At 52.8% G+C, this 22305-nt stretch overlaps 1 protein-coding gene across 1 annotated transcript in view; it reads right to left on the bottom strand.

The window, feature by feature from the left end:
- Positions 1–22305, bottom strand: part of LOC146861181 (dynein axonemal heavy chain 11-like) — a 2741463-nt gene that overhangs the window by 2614001 nt on the left and 105157 nt on the right. Inside the window, exon 8 of the mRNA XM_085646213.1 lies at positions 19293–19547. Within this exon, the coding sequence (XP_085502339.1) occupies positions 19293–19547 (255 nt within the window). The remainder of the gene's footprint in view (positions 1–19292; positions 19548–22305) is intronic.

Here is a 22305-nt window from a genome sequence, read left to right as displayed (position 1 = left end):
CTTTGCATGGACACTACCTACTTATAAAACTCTATGTGACGTGAAACCCTGACTCGATTGTCTATCTTGCCTTGAAAAAGTCTGAATACTGACATTGTACAGACAAAACACGTGTTTGCTTCGATAAATTGCTGGGAATTTGCCGTGTACAAATAAAGGAGATCTGTTTTCATCTGTTGTGGAGAATCCTTGAGAACCTGTGTGTTATTTGGAGACGCTTTATTCGCCTTACAACTACGAAACTTTGACATATAGGTGCCGATCACGATCCGGTAAAAAATTCCCCCGTGCGACTCGTATCGGGTCTTTTTACCGTACGAATCGTACAAGTGCCGTACGAACTGGCAATCACGATTCGCATGGTAAAAAGTCCATACGAACCGCACTGGGAATCATTCCCCACACGTCCTCGGGTCGGAAAATGTGTCCGACACGTCCTCGGATGATTTACCTTACAAACGTGAAAATCCAAGTCCGACCGAGGAATCACGATCCATCCCGTGCGTCCGAGGTGACAACCGTATGGAAAAAACACCGTCCGCACCGAACTCCTACAGCAACCATGGAGACATGTGCCCGCATACGCGCCCAACACTCCCCCCAGCCCCCGTACGTCCGACACGTACCCCCCGTATATGTATACCCTCACCCGTCTAGGTACACCCCAGTATGTTCCAGTCGAACCCCCACCCCAGTACGTGTCATAGCCCCGTCTACCTACACCCCAGTACGTTCCAGTTCTACCCCCACCCCAGTACGTGTCGTACCCCCGTGTACCTACACCCCAGTACGTTCGAGCCACACCCCCACCCCAGTACGTGTCATAGCCCCGTCTACCCACACCCCAGTACGTTCCAGTCGTACCCCCACCCCAGTACGTGTCGTACCCCCCGTGTACCTACACCCCAGTACGTTCGAGCCACACCCCCACCCCAGTACGTGTCATAGCCCCGTCTACCCACACCCCAGTACGTTCCAGTCGTACCCCCACCCCAGTACGTGTCGTACCCCCGTGTACCTACACCCCAGTACGTTCGAGCCACACCCCCACCCCAGTACGTGTCATAGCCCCGTCTACCCACACCCCAGTACGTTCCAGTCGTACCCCCACCCCAGTACGTGTCGTACCCCCCGTGTACCTACACCCCAGTACGTTCGAGCCACACCCCCACCCCAGTACGTGTCATAGCCCCGTCTACCCACACCCCAGTACGTTCCAGTCGTACCCCCACCCCAGTACATGTCGTACCACCGTGTACCTACACCCCAGTACGTTCCAGTCATACCCCCCCAGTACGTGTCGTACCACCGTCAATGTACACCCCCCCACCCCTGTACGTGTCGTACCACCGTCAATGTACACCCCCCCACCCCTGTACGTGTCGTACCACCGTCCATGTACACCCCAGTACGTTCTAGTCGTACCCCCACCCCAGTACGTGTCGTACCACCGTGAACCTACACCCCAGTACGTTCGAGCCCCACCCCCACCCCAGTACGTGTCGTACCACCGTCAATGTACACCCCCCCACCCCTGTACGTGTCGTACCACCGTCCATGTACACCCCAGTACGTTCCAGTCGTACCCCCACCCCAGTACGTGTCGTACCACCGTCAATGTACACCCCCCCACCCCTGTACGTGTTGTACCACCGTCCATGTACACCCCAGTACGTTCCAGTCGTACCCCCACCCTAGTACGTGTCGTACCACCGTCAATGTACACCCCCCCACCCCTGTACGTGTCGTACCACCGTCAATGTACACCCCCCCACCCCTGTACGTGTCGTACCACCGTCCATGTACACCCCAGTACGTTCCAGTCGTACCCCCACCCCAGTACGTGTCGTACCACCGTGAACCTACACCCCAGTACGTTCGAGCCCCACCCCCACCCCAGTACGTGTCGTACCACCGTGAACCTACACCCCAGTACGTTCGAGCCACACCCCCACCCCAGTACGTGTCATAGCCCCGTCTACCCACACCCCAGTACGTTCCAGTCGTACCCCCACCCCAGTACGTGTCGTACCCCCCGTGTACCTACACCCCAGTACGTTCGAGCCACACCCCCACCCCAGTACGTGTCATAGCCCCGTCTACCCACACCCCAGTACGTTCGAGCCCCACCCCCACCCCAGTACGTGTCGTACCACCGTCAATGTACACCCCCCCACCCCTGTACGTGTCGTACCAACGTCAATGTACACCCCCCCACCCCTGTACGTGTCGTACCACCGTCCATGTACACCCCAGTAGTTCCTGGCGCACCCCCAACACAACCTCCTAAGTACGGAGCGCACCCCATGCCCCAACATCACAACCGCATGTACGAGTCGTACAAAGCCACACACAAGGACATAATCGTACAACCAAATGGCCCATGTACACACCGTACACACGCTCAAAACGCACGTACACAACAAGGACAAAACAAAACAACACAAGAATACACCATTCGAAAGGCACACAGCCACTAAACATGGCCAACAACCACTAAAATAACACAATCACTGACCTGCAACTGTCAAAAACAAACAGAGGCCCAATACACCACCACTCCTTATAACACACCCACCCAAAATTCAAACACTGCCACACCCACCCATGGACCAATGAAAAGGGCCCACACACACAAACCATGAGCCTTTGCAACAGACTCACTGCTGCCAGACACCACAGAACCAGACTACAAGCTACACCACATCTTACACTTGCACACCTTCACACGACCACCCTCACAAACACCCTCTCATCACATTCACACACACACACAACCATCCACACCCCCCCCCAACATCCACACACCCCCCACACCCACACCATCCCCACCCACACCCCTCACCATGCCCACTACCAAGAATCCAAAGTTCAGTCACCGAGAGTTGGAGGTCCTTGTTGATCAAATCCTCAGAGTCGAGCCACAGATCTTTGGAACATTGGTCAGAAGCACCAGCCAGGCAGCCAAAACAGCCATGTGGCAGACCATCGTCGATGCTGTGAATGCTGTTGCGGACACCAGGAGGACCAAGCAGGATTGCCAGAACAGGTGGTACGATCTGCGGAGGAGGGTCAGAGCCAAGAGGCAGGAGGAACACGACCAGGCCAACGCCACCGGAGGAGGGCCCTCCCGCAGAGCCGTACAGTACCATCCCTGGGAGGAGAGGGTGATGGCCATACTGCCGGTGGAGGCAGTTGAAGGAGTAGAAGGACTCCGAGACCCGGGTGAGTACACAAACAACGCACCTCACATGGGGGGAACTGCAACCACAACCAAAATTAATAACAGGCACGCAACCACCACAAGCCATCGCATGACTCAACCACACTCCATGAGCAGGCACATGCCACTGCTGCCACCATGCCCCATGCACCCAGCTGGACAATGTCAAGTCACAGGCCACAGAAGACAACAACACATGACACGGTAACCCGGATGGCGGGAGGCTGGGCACCAAAAATCACATAGTGCGACTCCAAAGCAGACAACAATGCCCTCTGCCCATATGGCCTAGGTCACAGCCAGACAAACACTGTGTCCCAACACAGGAATGACTTGCCAGCAAATGGCGGACGCCTTGCATCAACACATGGGGGTGAAGGCACTGTTTTGCACATGACAGCAGCTAATGAACAGCCAACATTGTGAAAGAGTGGCAGCACACACCACCACAGCAGCAGCGCACAGACACACAGCAGACAAAATGGGTGCCTGGAGATCAGAAACAAACTCACATCAACAGGCCAAGGGCCACTCAAAGATCTGCTAACAGTGTGTGCCCAGGAAGCTGGGCCAAGGTGACAGAGGGTGACACACGGAGGGAAGGAGAGGGGGACAGAGAGGGAGGGAGAGGGGGACAGAGAGGGAGGGAGAGGGGGACAGAGAGGGAGGGAGAGGGGGACAGAGAAGGAGGGAGACACAGGGAGAGCAAATCAGTCCTTTGGTGTGTGGGAATGTCTGCTCGTCAGCAGGTGGACTGCGTGCATGTAGACAAGGGTGGCCAGTGCCAGAACCCCCCCTCTTCATCATGGCAAAACGCAGGGCCATGTCACAACCTGTACACGAGCACAAGGACAGCCACCTGCATCATATAAGTGTGTGGATCCACTCCATGTGCACATGTACAGTGCTACAAGGAAGGCGCAAATGCATGGCTCGCCACACATGCACACTCCACTGCTGACTGCAGTCACACTTGACGCAGCAAGTAAGACTGTGCCACACATAGTTAAAGGGGCCAAATTGGTGCCCAAGGGACACACCCATGCACAAGTGCACTGTGAGTGGAATGCAAGACAGATCCTAATTCCAAGAGGAAATGTGCCAACTTTGTAACGGATGAAACATGGATGTTGCATGGATCAAAATTAACATTTTCTCTCTCACACACAGGTCAACATCGTGCTGCACCCCCCAACACTGGGGGGGAACACTCACAGGACCCGGATCTGCAGGAGACCGATCCCACCGGCAGCGACCACTCTCACCACTCTGCGGACGACCCCGACCGACCTGGCCCCTCTGGTGTCCAACCACCTGCAGCACCTGCGTCAGGTACAACCATGCCAACCACCACCCCCACTCCTGCCACATCCCAGGAGACACCCAGGATCCCTGCCCCAACACCACAATGCAGCCAGGCTCGCCAGGAGGGACACGGTGTCCCGGGCACCCAGGAGGAGGCAGGCGACAACGCCAATGCCACCCCTCAGGGGTCCCGGAGACCCGATGTTCCCACAAGTGCAGGCCAGACGCAAGTGGGCAGGGGTGGTGGGAGTGGAGGACGGCGGAGGCGCGAGCCTGACCAGTTGGCTGGGGATCCGGTATTTTCCCATGTCCGTAACATCCTGGACTCATACCGGCAGGACACCACGGGCATGGCCCAGGTTGTGTCCGTCCTCGAGGGGATCAAGGTCCAGCAGGCCCAGCAACATGCGGAGCTAATAGCCTGTCTACAGGTACACCAACGGAGGATGGAGGACAGACAGGCTGAGCAAGTGATGGCGTCCCAGGGGATTCACGCTGCACTCCGTCGGATGGCCGACACCATGGCCGACCCTCCCTGTGCCAGAAGGCGGAGAACATCACCACCCACAGGGAGGGATCATGAGGAGGAGGAGGAAACATCCGACGGAGCATCCCAGACGTCGTCACGGCCTGCTGCTGAGGTTCCCCGCAGGAAGCCGGGTCGTCCACGGAAAGGACCGTGAGGGTGGCTGCTACATCACCATCTCCCAGGACACCTGGCCTGGCACCTGGCCCACTGGAGCAACAGCATCACAGCATCAAGAGACATTCTCTGCCACATGGCCCTGCTGGTCACTGGCTGACCAATGTTGACAAAGACTGTGGCATGGACTCTGAGGATTTCCAATGGCAAGGACACCAACTCCCCTACTGAACTTTAGATTCCCTAATCCCGGAAAGCCCCTCACTTTGTCCCCCCCCCCCCCCCCAATAATAAATCACACTATTAAGAGTAGATGCCTGCTGGTAGCATTATTACCTAACATGTGTCTTGTACAGTCTAAACATGCCTGAGTCATCTGTTCACTTCAACCATCCACACCCTGGGGCCTGAGTCTGGCACAGGACACATGGGTCACAGTTTATTAGGCAAGACAGACATGGAGCACCATACACACCCGTGATGGTCAGAACCAGCTGAGGGGGTGGCCGAACAACCGTGCTGACAGACACATTGAGTACAGCAACAGTCATGCGCAGAGGTCAGGGATCCTGGCCCGTGTCCTGGGGGGCACCCAGGTATGTGTAGACAGGTGGCAGAACCATGTCCTGCAAGCTTGAGTCCGGTGGATGCAGAGAATGGGGTCATGGACAATGTTGGATGCATGGGGATGGCACATGTCACAATACCCACACAGTCATGGACATCATGCCCAATACACAGTCTCAGCACACACACACAGCTTGCATCTTGCCACTCGACACATTGACACATAGCCACAATCAGGGAATACCATGCCAGACATGCAGGATGCACCGTGCCAACACACCAGCATTGACTGAGAAGAGGCACCTTGGAGGCATAGGGACACCTTTATTAGTCATGTTTTTGGGATTGCAGAGGCAACTTGAAGTACACATGAACACATCATGTGGAGTAACATGTGGCTCCAACACTGGCACCCCCCTTCTGCAGCACAAATGCGTGATAGCCATGGAACTGGCACACAAGCGTCGGCTAACAGCTAAACACCCACAGCTGCTCACGGAGAGCCTGCCATACACCATAGATCCGCTGATGTGGAAGTCCCACGCCATGTCAAGACAATGTTAACCGTATGTGTCCGAGGGCAGTGTCACACACATTGATGCCATCATCACAATCCACTATCCCATCACTGATGACTGACAACCAGGCAGCCCATCTATTCAGGTGTACCCAGCTGCATGTCGTGTCCCATGGGGATGCCACATGTCTGCAGAGGAACCAAACCCCGACCGGGGCAGTGTGCACACATCGTGAACAACTGCCACACCCAATACACCCCAGATGCATCCCTTACCCCATGGAGACTTCCAAACGTGTCCGTGCCTGTAACGCTGAGTCAGCCCACGATGTCATGTCCATGAGGAATAGCAGTGCCACAACAATGCAACCAGCAAACGGCATGCGCAGGTACCTGGGGAAGAGAGACACACAAGAAGTCAGCCACAAAAAGCACAGCCACTTGCATGTGCAGTTACTCGACACATGTATGGATGACAACATGCTAGGTCACAATTATGACTGGGGAAATACTACCATCACTGCCACCATCACTCCAGTGACACACCCACACACACCTCTGACACACGTGCCATACATGCAGGTGGAGACACACATCACAACGCATGCCACACGGGGACCAATGCGTGCACACTCAGACCCTGGTACTCACCACTAAGCAAAGAAGTCGCGTATGAGCCGAGTCCGGATGTCCTCTTGCGGCTCCACATCCTCCACATCACTAGCCCCATTGCCAAGCCCTTCGTCCTCCACGGGTGGATGGTCCTCGTCATGTTGATTCAGGATGAGTGGCACAGCTCTTTCAACTGCCATGTTGTGCAGCATGCAGCAGACCATGAAGATCTTGCAGACCTTCGCCGGGGCATAAGGGAGTGCACCGCCGGTCTTGTGGAGGCACCGGAATCGGCTCTTCAGCATGCCAAACGTCCTCTCTATCACTCGCCTTGTCCGGCCATGGGCGGTGTTATAGCGGAGCTGGGCCGGCGTGATGGGGTTGCGGAGAGGTGTCAGCAGCCAAGGCATGTTGGGATAGCCAGCGTCCCCTACATGGGAAGCACATGGACATCGTTAGAACTGGTGTAGCGGTCGTGCTGGTCGGCTATACAGAATACAGGACAGACAGACTGTACCCACCAACAACACATGCCCGTTCGTTGCGCAGCTGCATCATCATATCAGGCATCCCGCTACGCCTCATGATGTAGGCATCGTGTGCTGATCCTGGGAAACGAGCACAGACATGTGAAATCACCATATTGGACAGACACACCACAAGGGCATTGATGGAGTGGTAGTGCTTCCGATTGCGGTACGCCACCTCCCGTGCGTGTGGTGGTACCAAACCTACATGTGTCCCATCTATGGACCCAATGACATGGGGCATCCCTCCCAGGACATAGAATCCACGCTTGACCTCAGTCATCTGTTCAGGGGTTGGGAACTTGATGAAGTCATCCAGGTGAATCAACATGGCCTCCAAGAAATCATGCAGCACACCGCTGAACATGCTCTGGGACATGCCACCAACATGAGCTATGGTATTTTGGAAGGTACCCGTGGCAAGAAAATGTAGGGCAGCCATTACCTTCAGCTGGGGTGTCAGTGCCGTAGGATACCTGTGCTGCGGTTGCAGGTGTGGTGCCAGTCTCGCCGTCAGCTCCAGAATCAACGGTTGGGTGAAGCGGTAGAGCCGGATCCTGTCATTCTCCTGCATGGTAGCCAAGTCTGGAATTCTTCGGGCAACAGGAGGCGCTCTGCAGTAATTTGGAAGTGACAAGGAAGAGTGAGTGCACTACGAGAACAACTCATGTCTACTGAGCACATGTAAATCTGGCAATACACACATGCCACATAGGGAGTCAGGCATGTGCTACATGCCCAGGACACGTATGGATGCAAGGTGACACTCCTTCCAAGACCCAGCTACACACGGTGATTGAGAACCTCCCCATGCCACGCCATGGAAATAGCTGTGTCCCAGTGCAAGTGCACTGCCCGACGCAAGACAGGAGTGACATACACCCACACATCAGCAGAAGTGTGATGCCGATTGCAGAGACTGGTAGCGGAACACTGGAGCCACAGGTCACATGACATTACACTAGTCCAGCCCACACACCTTGCCATGAAGGTGCACATGTCATGACTCACCACACATTCCTTGTGAGTTTGCTGACATGGCCTTGTCACGCTACTCCGTGTCCCATGCATACATGTGCACCTCACATCCGATAACACATGTGGCATGGTGTTGGGAACAGTGTGCAATGACAATCTACACACAGCCACATGTTGGTTGCTGCAACGGCTGCAGCTTTTGAGGGTGCTACAACATCAACCTGATGTAAATCCCGGACACATATATGACATAGTCACATTGTGCACTGTGAGTAGTGACAAGTCATGTGTCATGACCCCTGTACCGGGCATCATGGGACACTTCCGTGTGTTGGTGTCCGTGCCATGCCAGTGACGCTCACCCCAAGTGCGCAGTCCCACATGCACACATGTCAAAGGAGTCAAGGGCATGCCTGGCACACATTGCACCCTCACACAGTACACATGTACACATCTCATCATACATCTGGTGCCTTCTCCACTCAGGAGGCATGTTCCACATCACAGCCTGTGACACCTGTGCCCCACACATGTAGTAATGCACAGACGATGCCTTGATGTCCATTCCTGGACAAGTATGTCCATCCATGGACAAGTATGTCCGCCCTATTCCTACATGTGTGTCGCCTATCACCACAGTGATGTGTAAAAACCGCCGTACTGCTGCTGAGAGGGCCTGTGCATGTTCCCAAATCACTGTGGGAGTGCTGCCGTATGTGTACCCATCGTGATGGCGAGCGTACATGCATTTGTACGGTCCGTAGCACTACGGGTACGCATACGCGTGCAGACCCATAGTGATAGTGAGCGTAGATGCGTGTGTACGGTCCGTAACACTACGGGTACGCATACGCGTGCAGACCCATAGTGATAGTGAGCGTAGATGCGTGTGTACGTTCCGTACCACTACGGGTACGCATACGCGTGCAGACCCATAGTGATAGTGAGCGTAGATGCGTGTGTACGGCCCTATCACTATGGGTCTGCACGCGTATGCGTACCCGTAGTGGTACGGACCGTACACTCGCATCTACGCTCACTATCACTATGGGTCTGCACGCGTATGCGTACCCGTAGTGGTACGGACCGTACACTCGCATCTACGCTCACTATCACTATGGGTCTGCACGCGTATGCGTACCCGTAGTGGTACGGACCGTACACTCGCATGTACGCTCACTATCACTACGAGTACGCATACGCGTGCAGACCCATAGTGATATAGAGCGTACATGCGTGTGTACGGTCCGTAACACTACGGGTACGCATACGCGTGCAGACCCATAGTGATAGAGAGCGTACATGCGTGTGTACGGTCCGTAACACTACGGGTACGCATACGCGTGCAGACCCATAGTGATGGAGAGCGTAGGCATGCATGTACGGGCCGTTGCCATGCATTTGGGGTGCCCTAGGGCCCCGAAACGCACCGTACCTGTGTGTGATGCTCCAAATTACATAGGGGACAAGTATTAAGGCCTACATGCATGCTGGTTGTCATGGAGACCAAGTTCAAAATTCGAAATTGTTCTGGAAGGTGCACAGCAGAAGTCAGTTGGAATTCTTCTACTTTGTTGCAATGTGTTTGTGGGGCTGACATCATGCAGGAGAATGAAACCGATAGAGAACCCACAGACTGCTAGGTTTGAAGGGATTGGTGGAAACATAGGATGCAAATGTGAGTGACCAATCACTCTGTACTCCTGTGCATGAGACTGGGCAGAAGGGCACATATAAGGCAGCCAGGTCCCATGAGGGAGCACTTGCCTGCACATCTTTGCATTCGTCGACCCAGCTGCTGCTACTGATTCCCTGGAACCATGTCAAGGGCTGTGGAGAGGACACAGCCATTCACCCTGGAGGAGAACATGGCTCTGCTGGATGTGATCCTCCCACAGTACTCCATGCTGTATGGGCGACCAGGGTATCAGGTGAGTGCATAGGCCACTGCCACAGACTGTCCCTATGTTGTGACTGTGACTTCTGCCATTGCGTCCAGGTGTAACACACATGCCATGTACTGTCGGGGGGGTCCCAGGGGGGGGGGTGCCTGATGTCTCCCAGCAGTGCCCTGAGACAGGAGGGGTGGGGGCCTATCACTCCCAGCAGTGCCCTGAGACAGGAGGGGTGGGGGCCTATCACTCACAGCAGTGCCCTGAGACAGGAGGGGTGGGGGCCTATCACTCACAGCAGTGCCCTGAGACAGGAGGGGTGGGTGTGATGCACAGTGTGAGCCTTGATCATTGATTGTGACATTGCCATCATTCCACCTGTGTACCCACTGTGGCACGTACTGCTTTTTCCCTCACCAGGGGATGATGTCCCTATGACAAAGGTGCAATGCGTTGGCTGCATGACATGCCTTGTTGTAACCAGCTAATTTGTACCCATATGTCTCTCTGTGACATGTGGCTGGTGTATTGATGTGGTGTCACTTGTTCCTCCTCACAGGTAGGCGCCACTGCCAAGGAGCAGAGCTGGCTGACCGCCGTCAGTGCCGTGAGGGGTGTGGATGGTCGGAGGCGGAGCCTGCCCCAGGTGAGAAAACGCTGGCAGGATATCCGGTGCTGGACGCGGAGGATTGCACGGCTCCTGCTGGGGGACTCACCTGAGAGCCACAAGAACCGCGGCCGCCGCCGTCTGAGCCACCTCCACAGGCGTGTGCTGCCGGTGGTCTTTCCAGACCTGGAGAGGCGCTTACAGGCGATGCAGCAGCCGGAAGGGGGTAGGTACATGTGTGTTTGTTGTGTGTCACCGGCATTTGTAAGGGCACAGTAGCATGAATTCACTGGCAGGGTTTAAAGGTGCTGTGCAGATCCTGTTTGCCCCAGTATAGCGCTGTGCCCCTGCCACCCTTCCCCTCCTTGCAATGTGTTCCCTGGTCTGTGTGTAGTCACTCCTTCACAAGGTGATGTAGGCTGGCGCTTTGTCCACGAGAACAATGACTGTAGCATCATGTGTGGGGGTGGTGTGTAACAGGTTGTGGGACCTTGCCTGTGCACTGTCAAGTTCACTGCATGTGGGTTCCATGTCAGTTGGCACTGATGCTGACTCCAGACATGGGAGTTGGTCTCTCATGTGTCATGCCTTACAGCGCGCATGTCCTATGTAGTGGCCTGTGACATGATGTGCATGAGTGTGCGATACACATAGTGCAGGGATGGTGACGTGTGTTGCAGTCATTACCATTCAGTAGCATGTAGTTGCGTGCCCACTACTGTCCCCTGGGGCACCTTTTCCTCAGTGGTGTATGTGTCATCATAAACGTGGACAATCTCAGTGTCTACAGCGTAGGTTGTGCTCTGTGCCATTGTCCCCTGTCACCATGTATATAGACGTGCTATTTTGTACAGGTGTCCACTGTGCAGCCTGACCTGATTGTCCTTCTACATACTCACAGTTGCCAGTGCCTGTGTGTCTTGTTATACTCATCTGAGGATGGGCACTGGTACCTCATTATTTGTACAGGCGCACCTTGGCTGTTTGGCGTACACTCTTGCTTTTTGCCTGCCCCTGTGTGTATCAGCCAGACTATGAGATGTTGGTGCCACCTGTGTCTCAACAATTTGCCTCGTGTAGGGTCTTGTTGGTGCGGGCAATGCCTATGTGTCAAATCCTGATTTCTACTTGCTGGGTCTGGGCAGTGTGTGATGTGTCTGGACACACACGCAATGTGCAGTGACCGAGTCATGTTGGGCATGTTTTCAGCATTACCTATGCAGCATGTGTCTCAAGTTCATGGATATGGTCCCTGGTCATCGGTATTTTCGCCAACGCTGTGTGGTGCAGATGCAGTGCTGGATTGTCCCCAGGGCCTGGGTGCTATGTCAGACTCCGTTTCCTGTGTTTAGCTATTGTCTCATGCTCTCCATGGTATTTCAGTGGCATGGTGGCTCAACCAACTGTGTGTTTCATGCCCTACATCGGTACCTTGTTTAGTAGATGTTAGGGATCTTCCTTTTCAGGCTATGCAGTGTTACCTATGTCGATTGTACTCATGTGACTGATGTGTACAGCTGTCTGATTAATTTCTGTCTCTCCACCCTGCCCACAGCATCGTCGGGGGACACAGAGGGAGACATGGACACAGGCAAGGCGGAGGGACCGAGCACCAGTGCCAGCCGTGACATCGGGGCTGGCACATCGAGTGGGACAGAGGTGGAGGATAGTGCGGCCGAGGACCTGTCGACTGGCACGTCAGAATACGAAGCTGACAGGTCCGAGGAGGATGTCTCCGAGTGGGCGGTGGCTGCACCAGCAGCTGACAGCGGAACAACACCTCGCACCGCCCCCTCAGTTCCCACCAGCCGCCTCCCACTTGCTCGTGTCCCTTCCCAGCGTGCCCGGTCACAGCATGTCTCCTTCCTGCCAGGCACCGCACCCCCTGCCCCTGTCTCCACTGCTGCCGCCAATGCAGAGTCTGTGGACATCCAGCGGCAACTGCAGGTTGGTCAGGCTGCGATCCTTAATGTCCTCCATGCCCACGGCAAAACCCTCACCAACATCGAGGCTTTCTTGGAGGGCATTCATTCATCGCAGGCTGACCAACGCAACTTGCTGAGGTCCATCGACTCCACACTGACTGCAGCAGTGGGTCTCCTGCAGCGCGACCTCCCCCCACCTACCCCTGCCCCATCCACACTTCCCACTCCCATGCCTGTCCCACGTACACCCAGACGTCGGCATGCACCCACATCAACGGACACGGGCACCACACCAGCAGGGAAGGTCCACCGCACTCCTCCTGACACGCACACACAGGGTGAGGTAGGCACACCCACTGGGTCGGGGGGCAAACGTGTGACACGCAGCCATAGTGGGAGTCCGCATTCCACCCAGTCCACTCCCTCCAAATCCCCTCCCCTCAGCTCTCCTGGCCACATCTCCCCCAAGGACTCCTTCATGGCCGCTCTGTCCCTGAGCCCCACAGTTACACCACCACGCAAGCGGTCAAGGAGGTCCCCGGTCAGGGTGGTTGAGTCTCCCCCCCTGTCTCCACCCTCCCCCGGTGGCGCTGCGACCCATCCCTCTGACCCCCCCCCTCCTTGGGGCCTGAGGTCCCTTCGGGTGCAGGGGACTCCCTGGAGGACCTTGCAAAGGTGTGTAGTGCCATCCTGGCCTCCGCCTTTGGCACTGACCCACCCCCTGGAGTCCTCCATCCCTGCACCCACAACGCCGCCCCTTTGCCCTGATGTCCCTGCGGTGCCTGTTGCTCCCCCCCCCCTGATGCCCTCACCAGTGTGGAAGACGATGCCATTTGACTGTGCAGGCAAGGTAGGGGACACGCATCCCACTGTGTCCCCCATCCAGCTGAGAATCATTGACTGCCCTATGGGCTTTGTGAAGATTGAACTGCCTGCGATCCACGGACATTGTGCTCATGCTGAATAAAGCTTAATTTTGTTTTCATTTACACACTACTGCTATGCTGGTATTGGTGTTGGTGGGGCTGCTACATGGTTTTTGGTGGTGTGTAAGGGTTTGGGTGTGTGGGATATGTAGTAGTGTACTGCTCATTGGTGGGACCCTGGGATCTGTGTGCCATCACAAGGTGTTGGCTAACTTTCTTTGTTCATGTAAGCAGTTACTGCATGGTGCACTTGTCCCAGGGTGTATTCCTTCCTCTGTGTACCCAGCTTTCTTCCCTGCAGGGTGTTCCCAATGTTTCGCGCAGAGCTGTGTCTACATGAGCTGTGTGTGTGACGGAGCCCTTCTACTTTGGCCATGCATGCAGGGCCATGTCTCCACCTGCAACAATCGTGGCATCCTTGATGATCACTGTACTTGTGTGTGGAGTCTGTTGACATGAGTTCATGGGGACATGTTCCCTTGTAGCCAGTATGCATGTGGATAATTCTTGCCTCACACACATGTGTTACACCCCTCCTGTCTCAGGGCACTGGTGGGAGGACTCCACACCCACCCCTCCTGTCTCAGGGCACTGCTGGGAGTGATAGGCACCCACCCCTCCTGTCTCAGGGCACTGCTGGGAGGACTCTGCACACACCCCTCCTGTCTCAGGGCACTGCTGGGAGGACTCTGCACACACCCCTCCTGTCTCAGGGCACTGCTGGGAGTGATAGGCACCCACCCCTCCTGTCTCAGGGCACTGCTGGGAGGACTCTGCACACACCCCTCCTGTCTCAGGGCACTGCTGGGAGTGATAGGCACCCACCCCTCCTGTCTCAGGGCACTGCTGGGAGGACTCTGCACACACCCCTCCTGTCTCAGGGCACTGCTGGGAGTGATAGGCACCCACCCCTCTTGTCTCAGGGCACTGCTGGGAGGACTCTGCACACACCCCTCCTGTCTCAGGGCACTGCTGGGAGGACTCCACACCCACCCCTCCTGTCTCTGGGCACAGCTGGGAGGACTCCACACCCACCCCTCCTGTCTCAGGGCACTGCTGGGAGTGATAGGCACCCACCCCTCCTGTCTCAGGGCACTGCTGGGAGTGATAGGCAACCACCCCTCCTGTCTCAGGGCACTGCTGGGAGGACTCTGCACACACCCCTCCTGTCTCAGGGCACTGCTGGGAGGACTCTGCACACACCCCTCCTGTCTCAGGGCACTGCTGGGAGTGATAGGCACCCACCCCTCCTGTCTCAGGGCACTGCTGGGAGGACTCTGCACACACCCCTCCTGTCTCAGGGCACTGCTGGGAGTGATAGGCACCCACCCCTCCTGTCTCAGGGCACTGCTGGGAGGACTCTGCACACACCCCTCCTGTCTCAGGGCACTGCTGGGAGTGATAGGCACCCACCCCTCCTGTCTCAGGGCACTGCTGGGAGGACTCTGCACACACCCCTCCTGTCTCAGGGCACTGCTGGGAGTGATAGGCACCCACCCCTCCTGTCTCAGGGCACTGCTGGGAGTGATAGGCAACCACCCCTCCTGTCTCAGGGCACTGCTGGGTGGACTCTGCACACACACCTCCGATTTCAGGATATGTACGCTTGGCACATACACGGTGGGGGTACGCTCAATGCATTCGAGGTGAGGGTACGAGTCTACTTACACTGGTGTGGTGGGGGTACGCTCCATGCATACGCGGGTGAGGGTACGGGTCGAACTTACACTGTTGGGGTGGGTGTACGCTCCGTACGTCCGCGGGTGGGGGTACGGGTCGTACTTACACTGTTGGCATGGGGGGTACGCTCCTTGCATACGCGGGTGGGGGTACGGGTCGTACTTACACTGTTGGGCTGGGGGGTACGCTCCTTGCATTCGCGGGTGGGGGTACGGGTCGTACTTACACTGTTGGGCTGGGGGGTACGCTCCTTGCATTCGCGGGTGGGGGTACGGGTCGTACTTACGCTGTTGGGCTGGGGGGTACGCTCCTTGCATTCGCGGGTGGGGGTACGGGTCGTACTTACGCTGTTGGCATGGGGGGTACGCTCCTTGCATTCGCGGGTGGGGGTACGGGTCGTACTTACGCTGTTGGCATGGGGGGTACGCTCCATGCATACGCGGGTGAGGGTACGGGTCGAACTTACACTGTTGGGGTGGGGGTACGCTCCGTACGTCCGCGGGTGGGGGTACGGGTCGTACTAACACTGTTGGCATGGGGGGTACGCTCCTTGCATACGCGGGTGGGGGTACGGGTCGTACTTACACTGTTGGGCTGGGGGGTACGCTCCTTGCATACGCGGGTGAGGGTTCGCGTCGTACTTGCACTGTTGGCATGGGGGGTACGCTCCATGCATACGCGGGTGGGGGTACGGGTCGTACTTGCACTGTTGGGCTGGGGGGTACGCTCCTTGCATACGGGGTGGGGGTAGGGTCCGTACATATCCGTCCCCACGCTATGTGATGTTTGTGCGGCCCGTACCCAGGCCTTTGCCACGTGGGTGTCGATCCGTCCCGCCATTGTTGGGGTGACGTGTGTGGGCGTGGTCCGACTCGTACCCACGCTCTTCAGGCGTGGGTACGGGACGTACCTGTCTGGTTGTGTTGCCAGTTCGCGTGGTGACGGACTTCCGTTGTGGCGGTCGCTGGCTTATCAGGACACGCCCCCACCCCCTCGTGGTGACCAGGGCATGGGAGTCAGGTATGTCCAGGCCATGTGTGGTGTGAGACTTATGTGGTTGTTTTGTGGCCTGCCCTGGTCGTGCCACCCCCACCCCACCCCACTTTCCCCCCTCCCTTAGTTATTCTGACCTTCTGCGGCGTCTGCGTCGTAACCTGTAGAGGAGGTGTACTGCTATGAGGGCAGGGATGACTCGTAGGTTCGGGTCCATGTCTGTCCGTCGCGTACTGGTACTCCTTGCTCGCGTCGTCCTGTCGCGTACGGGTCCTCCTTGATCGCGTCGTCCTGTCGCGTACGGGTCCTCCTTGGTGGCGTCGTCCTGTGTGTCCGTCACGTACTGGTCCTCCTTGTTCGCGTCGTCGTCTGTCCGTCGCGTACTGGTGGTCCTTGTTCGCGTCGTCCTGATTTCCCGGCAGTTTTTGGCTGCCGCAAAATATTCACCGTGCGGGGTGACGTCGGTGCGAATCGTGATTCCTGGGTCGTGAATGGCTGGCTGCGAGCGTCCCGACGTCAGGTCGGCGCTTTCCCGGATCGCATTGGTAGGTGTTTTTTTGTTCGGTCGGGCTTTTTTACGATTCGTACGGTAATGGTGTACCCGTGCGAATCGTAATTCCTTGTTTGTGAAAATTGACGACCGGGTACGCGTCGGGCGGAGATTGTGCTCCGTCCGACGGTTCGTACCCGGTTTTTGCAGGATCGTGATCGGCACCATATTGTTGTGTTATGTTCCTACATTAAGGATATGTTCTAGTGAAATTGATTGTGACTAATTAAGGGAGTGCTCAATTGTCTGATCTTGTCCTTAAGAAAAAGTTATGTTAAAAAACAAAAGACACACATTTCTAACAATGGAGCCAGGCTCCTGATTTTTACAATTCCTTTACCTCTAATGTTATCGGTAAAATTTAAACGGCAATATTACTGTCAAGATTTTTTGGGGATGAGTGTGAAATATGGTAGTGCATTGCAAAACAAATGCTTAAAAACGTCAACAGTTTTGATACTGCAGTCGAGACAGTGAAAAAGTTCTTTAAATAATAACGACACTACCTGTATTGGCAAAGATGTCATATGCACATTATCGCCCTGGCCCTGCTGGTGTTTGTGTCTCTTAGCACAGTACCTCGAATGATGGACGTTTGTGGGAGTATGATTCATATCATCCTCCCACAAACGTCCATTATTCAAAGCCGTTTATTTTAAGTGCAACAGTCCTTCTGCTAGAGTAATACCACACCCAGAATTTAAGATACCATGGAGCACCATCATTTTGGAGAATGGTTTTGCCACACTATTCTGAATTTTCTCCTTAGGAATTTGGATGCCAAGTAGGCTCTTTTACTAGGGACGCATTCGACCAGGTTTTACTTGAAACAGTATACTCTTGCAAAACCCTGAGGGTGCGGAAGCACTGCACATCTTGGAATCCAGATTGGGACTGTGACTTCTGTCACTGGCCAAATCAGGAATTGAAAGAAATTCGGCATGAAGGGACAAAATGTGTGGCATACAGGGCCTGTGCAATGTCTTTTTTTGTGGCAGGTGGTGGGTTTCAAAGCCAATTTTGACAATCACATTGGGTAAAATTGAGTGGGATTAAAAGGGCTACGTAAAACGTGTGTTCTTTTTTAGGAAATTACACAATTATCATGAAAATGCATGAAATACATTTGACCTTGTATCTTGAGTAACTTTTCTCTGCTATAGTATACACAAAAAAATCACGTAAAATACAGGCAAGATATAGTTTGAGGAGGAAATTATTAATTATTAATTTGTTGAGAACATGTCTATTGGCAAGGCATATTCTATCTACACCTGCACTCCACAGGTAAAAATTATGTAGAATTTCGTATTATCATGTGAAATCCACACATTACAGGAAAAAACATGAAGGTTACATCAGCACAAACAAATCTCTCAGGTCCTATAAACAAAGGTTTAAAGGCTGGTATGCTATCATGTGCAAGAATCCTTGGTGTTGATACACCCTTGCATGACCAACCCCCATACCAGTTCAGTGGGTTGCTAGTCTTACAGCTGATACTTAAGGCACACACATACAGCCTAATTGGGAATGGTATTCCAGACAGTATTGCTATAATATTGTTAATTCCACTCTAATGTTAGACGTAGACAAAAGATAACACGATGGGAGCTAATGGTTTTGATAATATGAACATCACTAGTATTGGTATCTACAGAGCTGCAGCCTTGCTTTGGTAGTAATTGCTGGATGATGCAAAGCAGGGAAGCCCTAGACAGTGAAATAAAAGCTATCCACACAGTTCCATGCCACACAATTCAACTCCACACATTTCCAATCGACACCAAATATTTTGACACCAGACCACATAATTCAACTCAACAACACAATTACACAACACACCACATACATCCAATCCTCATCACAGAATTCCACATCATGCCACGAAATTCTACCGCACACCACATAATTAAACTGTACTACATATCACTCCACAACATAAAATACCATTCCACATAATTATACTCCATAACACACAATTCCAAACCACATAATTCAAATACAATTAATGCCACATAATTACTATCCCCGTAATTCTACTGCACATCATGCCACCTAAATCTGCTACACACCACAAAATTCCACAAATAACAATTCCAATCCAACCCACATAATTCCACTACATACCATATACATACACTCCATAACACATGGGTAAAAGACATTGTCATTTATAACCAATAGCTTTAATTCTAGCAAATGCTAGAGCTATTGCATTTCCAATGCTTGTTATACTTGCCTTCCTGTACTGATCCACTTACACAACTGTCGTATACTTTCCATTCTCTAATATTCAATAATGTTCCTTTCCCCAAACTTTTAGGATTAGCAAGAGAGCTCTTACCTGTTCTTTGAAATGTTCCAACTGTGGTGAACATTTTTGAAGCTCAAAGTCAGCGTACAACTCCAGCTCTTCAGTCGTTAGAAACCGTCCATAGAGAAGGAACTGCTTCATGAATTCGTACCTGTCATCTGTCCACAGGTAGCTGTATTTGTCGAAGCTGCTTTGATACCTCTTCATGTCAACAATAATCTTATGCACTCTATTCATGATTTCTTGGTGCATTTCCTCCAGCTTAACCATCGCATCGACATCTTCCTGTATGTTAAAGTAAAGTGTAAAATGAGACATTGATTTCAGGAAACTGCAGGATTTGGGCTCATGGTTTGGCTTCTGACACAGCTTCTATCTCGATTACCATGAACATTCAATTTATACTGGCCGTGGGATTAGTATATGAATTCTTAGATTTATCGTGCACCTATGCAGTGGGGCTTGTGTTAAGGTAATAGAAAGTGAACTTAGAAAGAGAATGAGAAGAACATTGGAGAGAACAGGCTTGAGACCATCTACAAAGACTGCATCACTGAAACCAATTTCACCGCTCTCTTGCATTCAATGAATTCATATGGTGAGTGGTATTTGGAATTGCTCTTTTTCAAGCCTCTTTAATTAGCGGTGAAATTGTTTTCCTTTTTTACAATCTTAGGATGTCCCATTACACGATGTAGAATTCAGTTTAGCCATGACCAGGAATCATTAAAGATTTTGGGGCCGCGATTCTAGCGATAGGAGAGGAGCACATAAGGTAATATCCTTTTGGTGTATTTATTTATCTACACCATCCTGTTTTTGGCTAGAGTAATTGACTTAGATCTCTATTTGTTTCCTGCATAATAGGATCCTTTTGAATCATTTCTGAGAGTTAGAAACACCTTATCAAACTCGAGGAGTGTATAGAGAATTAGTAAAGGGTGCCCGAGCACTGGTCTCTGTTCCTGACAGATATGGACCACAGAAATGGACAACAGTGTGAATGATATATGCAAATCTGATGTAAGGTGGTGATGGTAACTATAAGCATGACTAATGTGTCAGCATGTGAACACCAGGCTTTGATTCTGTTCTTGCTTTTCGTTGTCTCTATCTACCCCACTAACTCTCCCTACTCTGCAACATGAAAGTGTATATATCAGGTCTCTTTCTCTCATAATACACTGCATGAGGGACTAAGATCAAATTTGTTTTTCCACCTCATGCTTTCGCGGTGTAAGCTGATATACGGTTCTGATTCTCATTTGGATACTTAGGGGTCGATTCCGATCTCGCTCGGAAGGCCTCCGAACGCAATCCGTCCAGAAAAAATACGAGCCGTACGCGTGTTTACCGACCGACTCGTACAGCTGTACGAGCGAGCAAGTACGATGCGAGAAACGTGAAATCGCCGACCGACTCGTTTCCGGGTCCGAACCGCTCTGTATGTCTTGTCCGTAAGCAAACCGTGCCGTGCAATGGAGGCGATTTCCGACCGAGCCAGTATGATGCACGCGTCGGACAGCCGGATTGAGCCGAAGTTTTCCGGCACGCAAAACATCCAGGAGGCTTCCTTTGGGGGTCCGCGTCAGACCCACTGCCACCCGCAGCCTTACGACTCGAACACAGGGGGAGACCCAAGGGTTTCCCCAACACAGGCATGTACGGTGCGGATAGCACCGACGCGTACACGACCAGCTCCCATTGACTTCTATGGGAGTCCGACCAAACCGAGTCTGGCAGCATGCGGCCGCATTGTACTCGCTCGGTCGGACTGCTGGTGTCCAGCTCGGTTGGAAAACACTCCAGATCTGGCTCATTTGGAGAGCTTTCCGACCCAGATCGGAATCGGCCCCTTAATGCCAGGACTTAGTGGACCGGTGCGATGTACGATATTTACACCACACCCTCGCAATGGAACTTTTCATGTTAATTTCAAACTAATATTAATTGTTTCAGATCTGGACGTTATTTTTTCATACTTTTTGGTAGACTATCCCCCACTTGGCCACCCCTTGAAGTAGCTTCATTTTGTGTGTGGTTTGGATGAAAATAATTTCCACACTGGAACGTGCATCGGCCGTCTCTAAAAGTGACTCTAGCGGACATCACAACAGCGGCTTAAATTGAACATCTTTTCCCATTGGGTTTTGCTCTGGCTATGTGTGGAGTGGCGGGGTCTAGGTTTGTACAGATAGCATGATAGGTGTTTTTTTAGATGCATGTAAGAGTGAGTGGGTTGTAAGATGGGAGATTAAATAATTTCATATGCATAGGAATTTGCTACGTGTCCAACTAAAGCTGTGTATAAAAATATATGTTAAATATTGTGAAAGTACTGTGGACATGCAATGAATGCATTTATTGGTGATAATAAGTAACTAAAAAATAAAACATAATTAAGGAGAATACATTTTTTTTACCCAACAAGTATGCATATGGTGCAGAGTTTTCTTGCTCAGAACACCAAGCACTTTGCAGGTCTAGTGGAAGAAATACAGGTCAAGTGGGATATTGTTTTTGTATTTTGGAATCATTCAGCACACGCAAGAATATGATAGGTGGAATGTGACTCAAGTAGTAGCACTCAAACTGCTCTTTAATTTGGTAGTGTTCCTGTCTCAGTCTCAAACTGTGAACTCATTCATGCCATGTAGGAAATTAAACTCAGAAATGCTGAAGAGTGGCATGTGCTGTGCAACTTACATGTATGTATTTCAGTTGTTTTGGGCTTGAGCGACTTTTCATTGCCCATTACATAGGCTGATGCATCTATGTAGCGGCCGAAATGGACAGGATCTACTGGCAATAACATAACCATCCTATTTAAATTTTAGACAAAAAGCATCCATACTTTTTTGTTAAAAAAAAGAGCTGTTCCTGAAGGGTTATTGCTGACCTTGAGGTGCTCAAGGTCCCTTACTTTTTTGTGCACTTCAACCACAGCTTCTACGTCATGTTGGTGATGACTTACGGCACTTGCACTGGACTCTGTAATTGTGGTTGTGTTCAGACTATTTTTCCTACCTTCTACACCAGAGAG

Source organism: Triturus cristatus, chromosome 3_1 (assembly GCF_964204655.1).
Source record: "Triturus cristatus chromosome 3_1, aTriCri1.1, whole genome shotgun sequence".
Lineage (NCBI taxonomy): Eukaryota > Metazoa > Chordata > Amphibia > Caudata > Salamandridae > Triturus > Triturus cristatus.
This window is presented reverse-complemented; position numbering and strand designations above follow the sequence as displayed.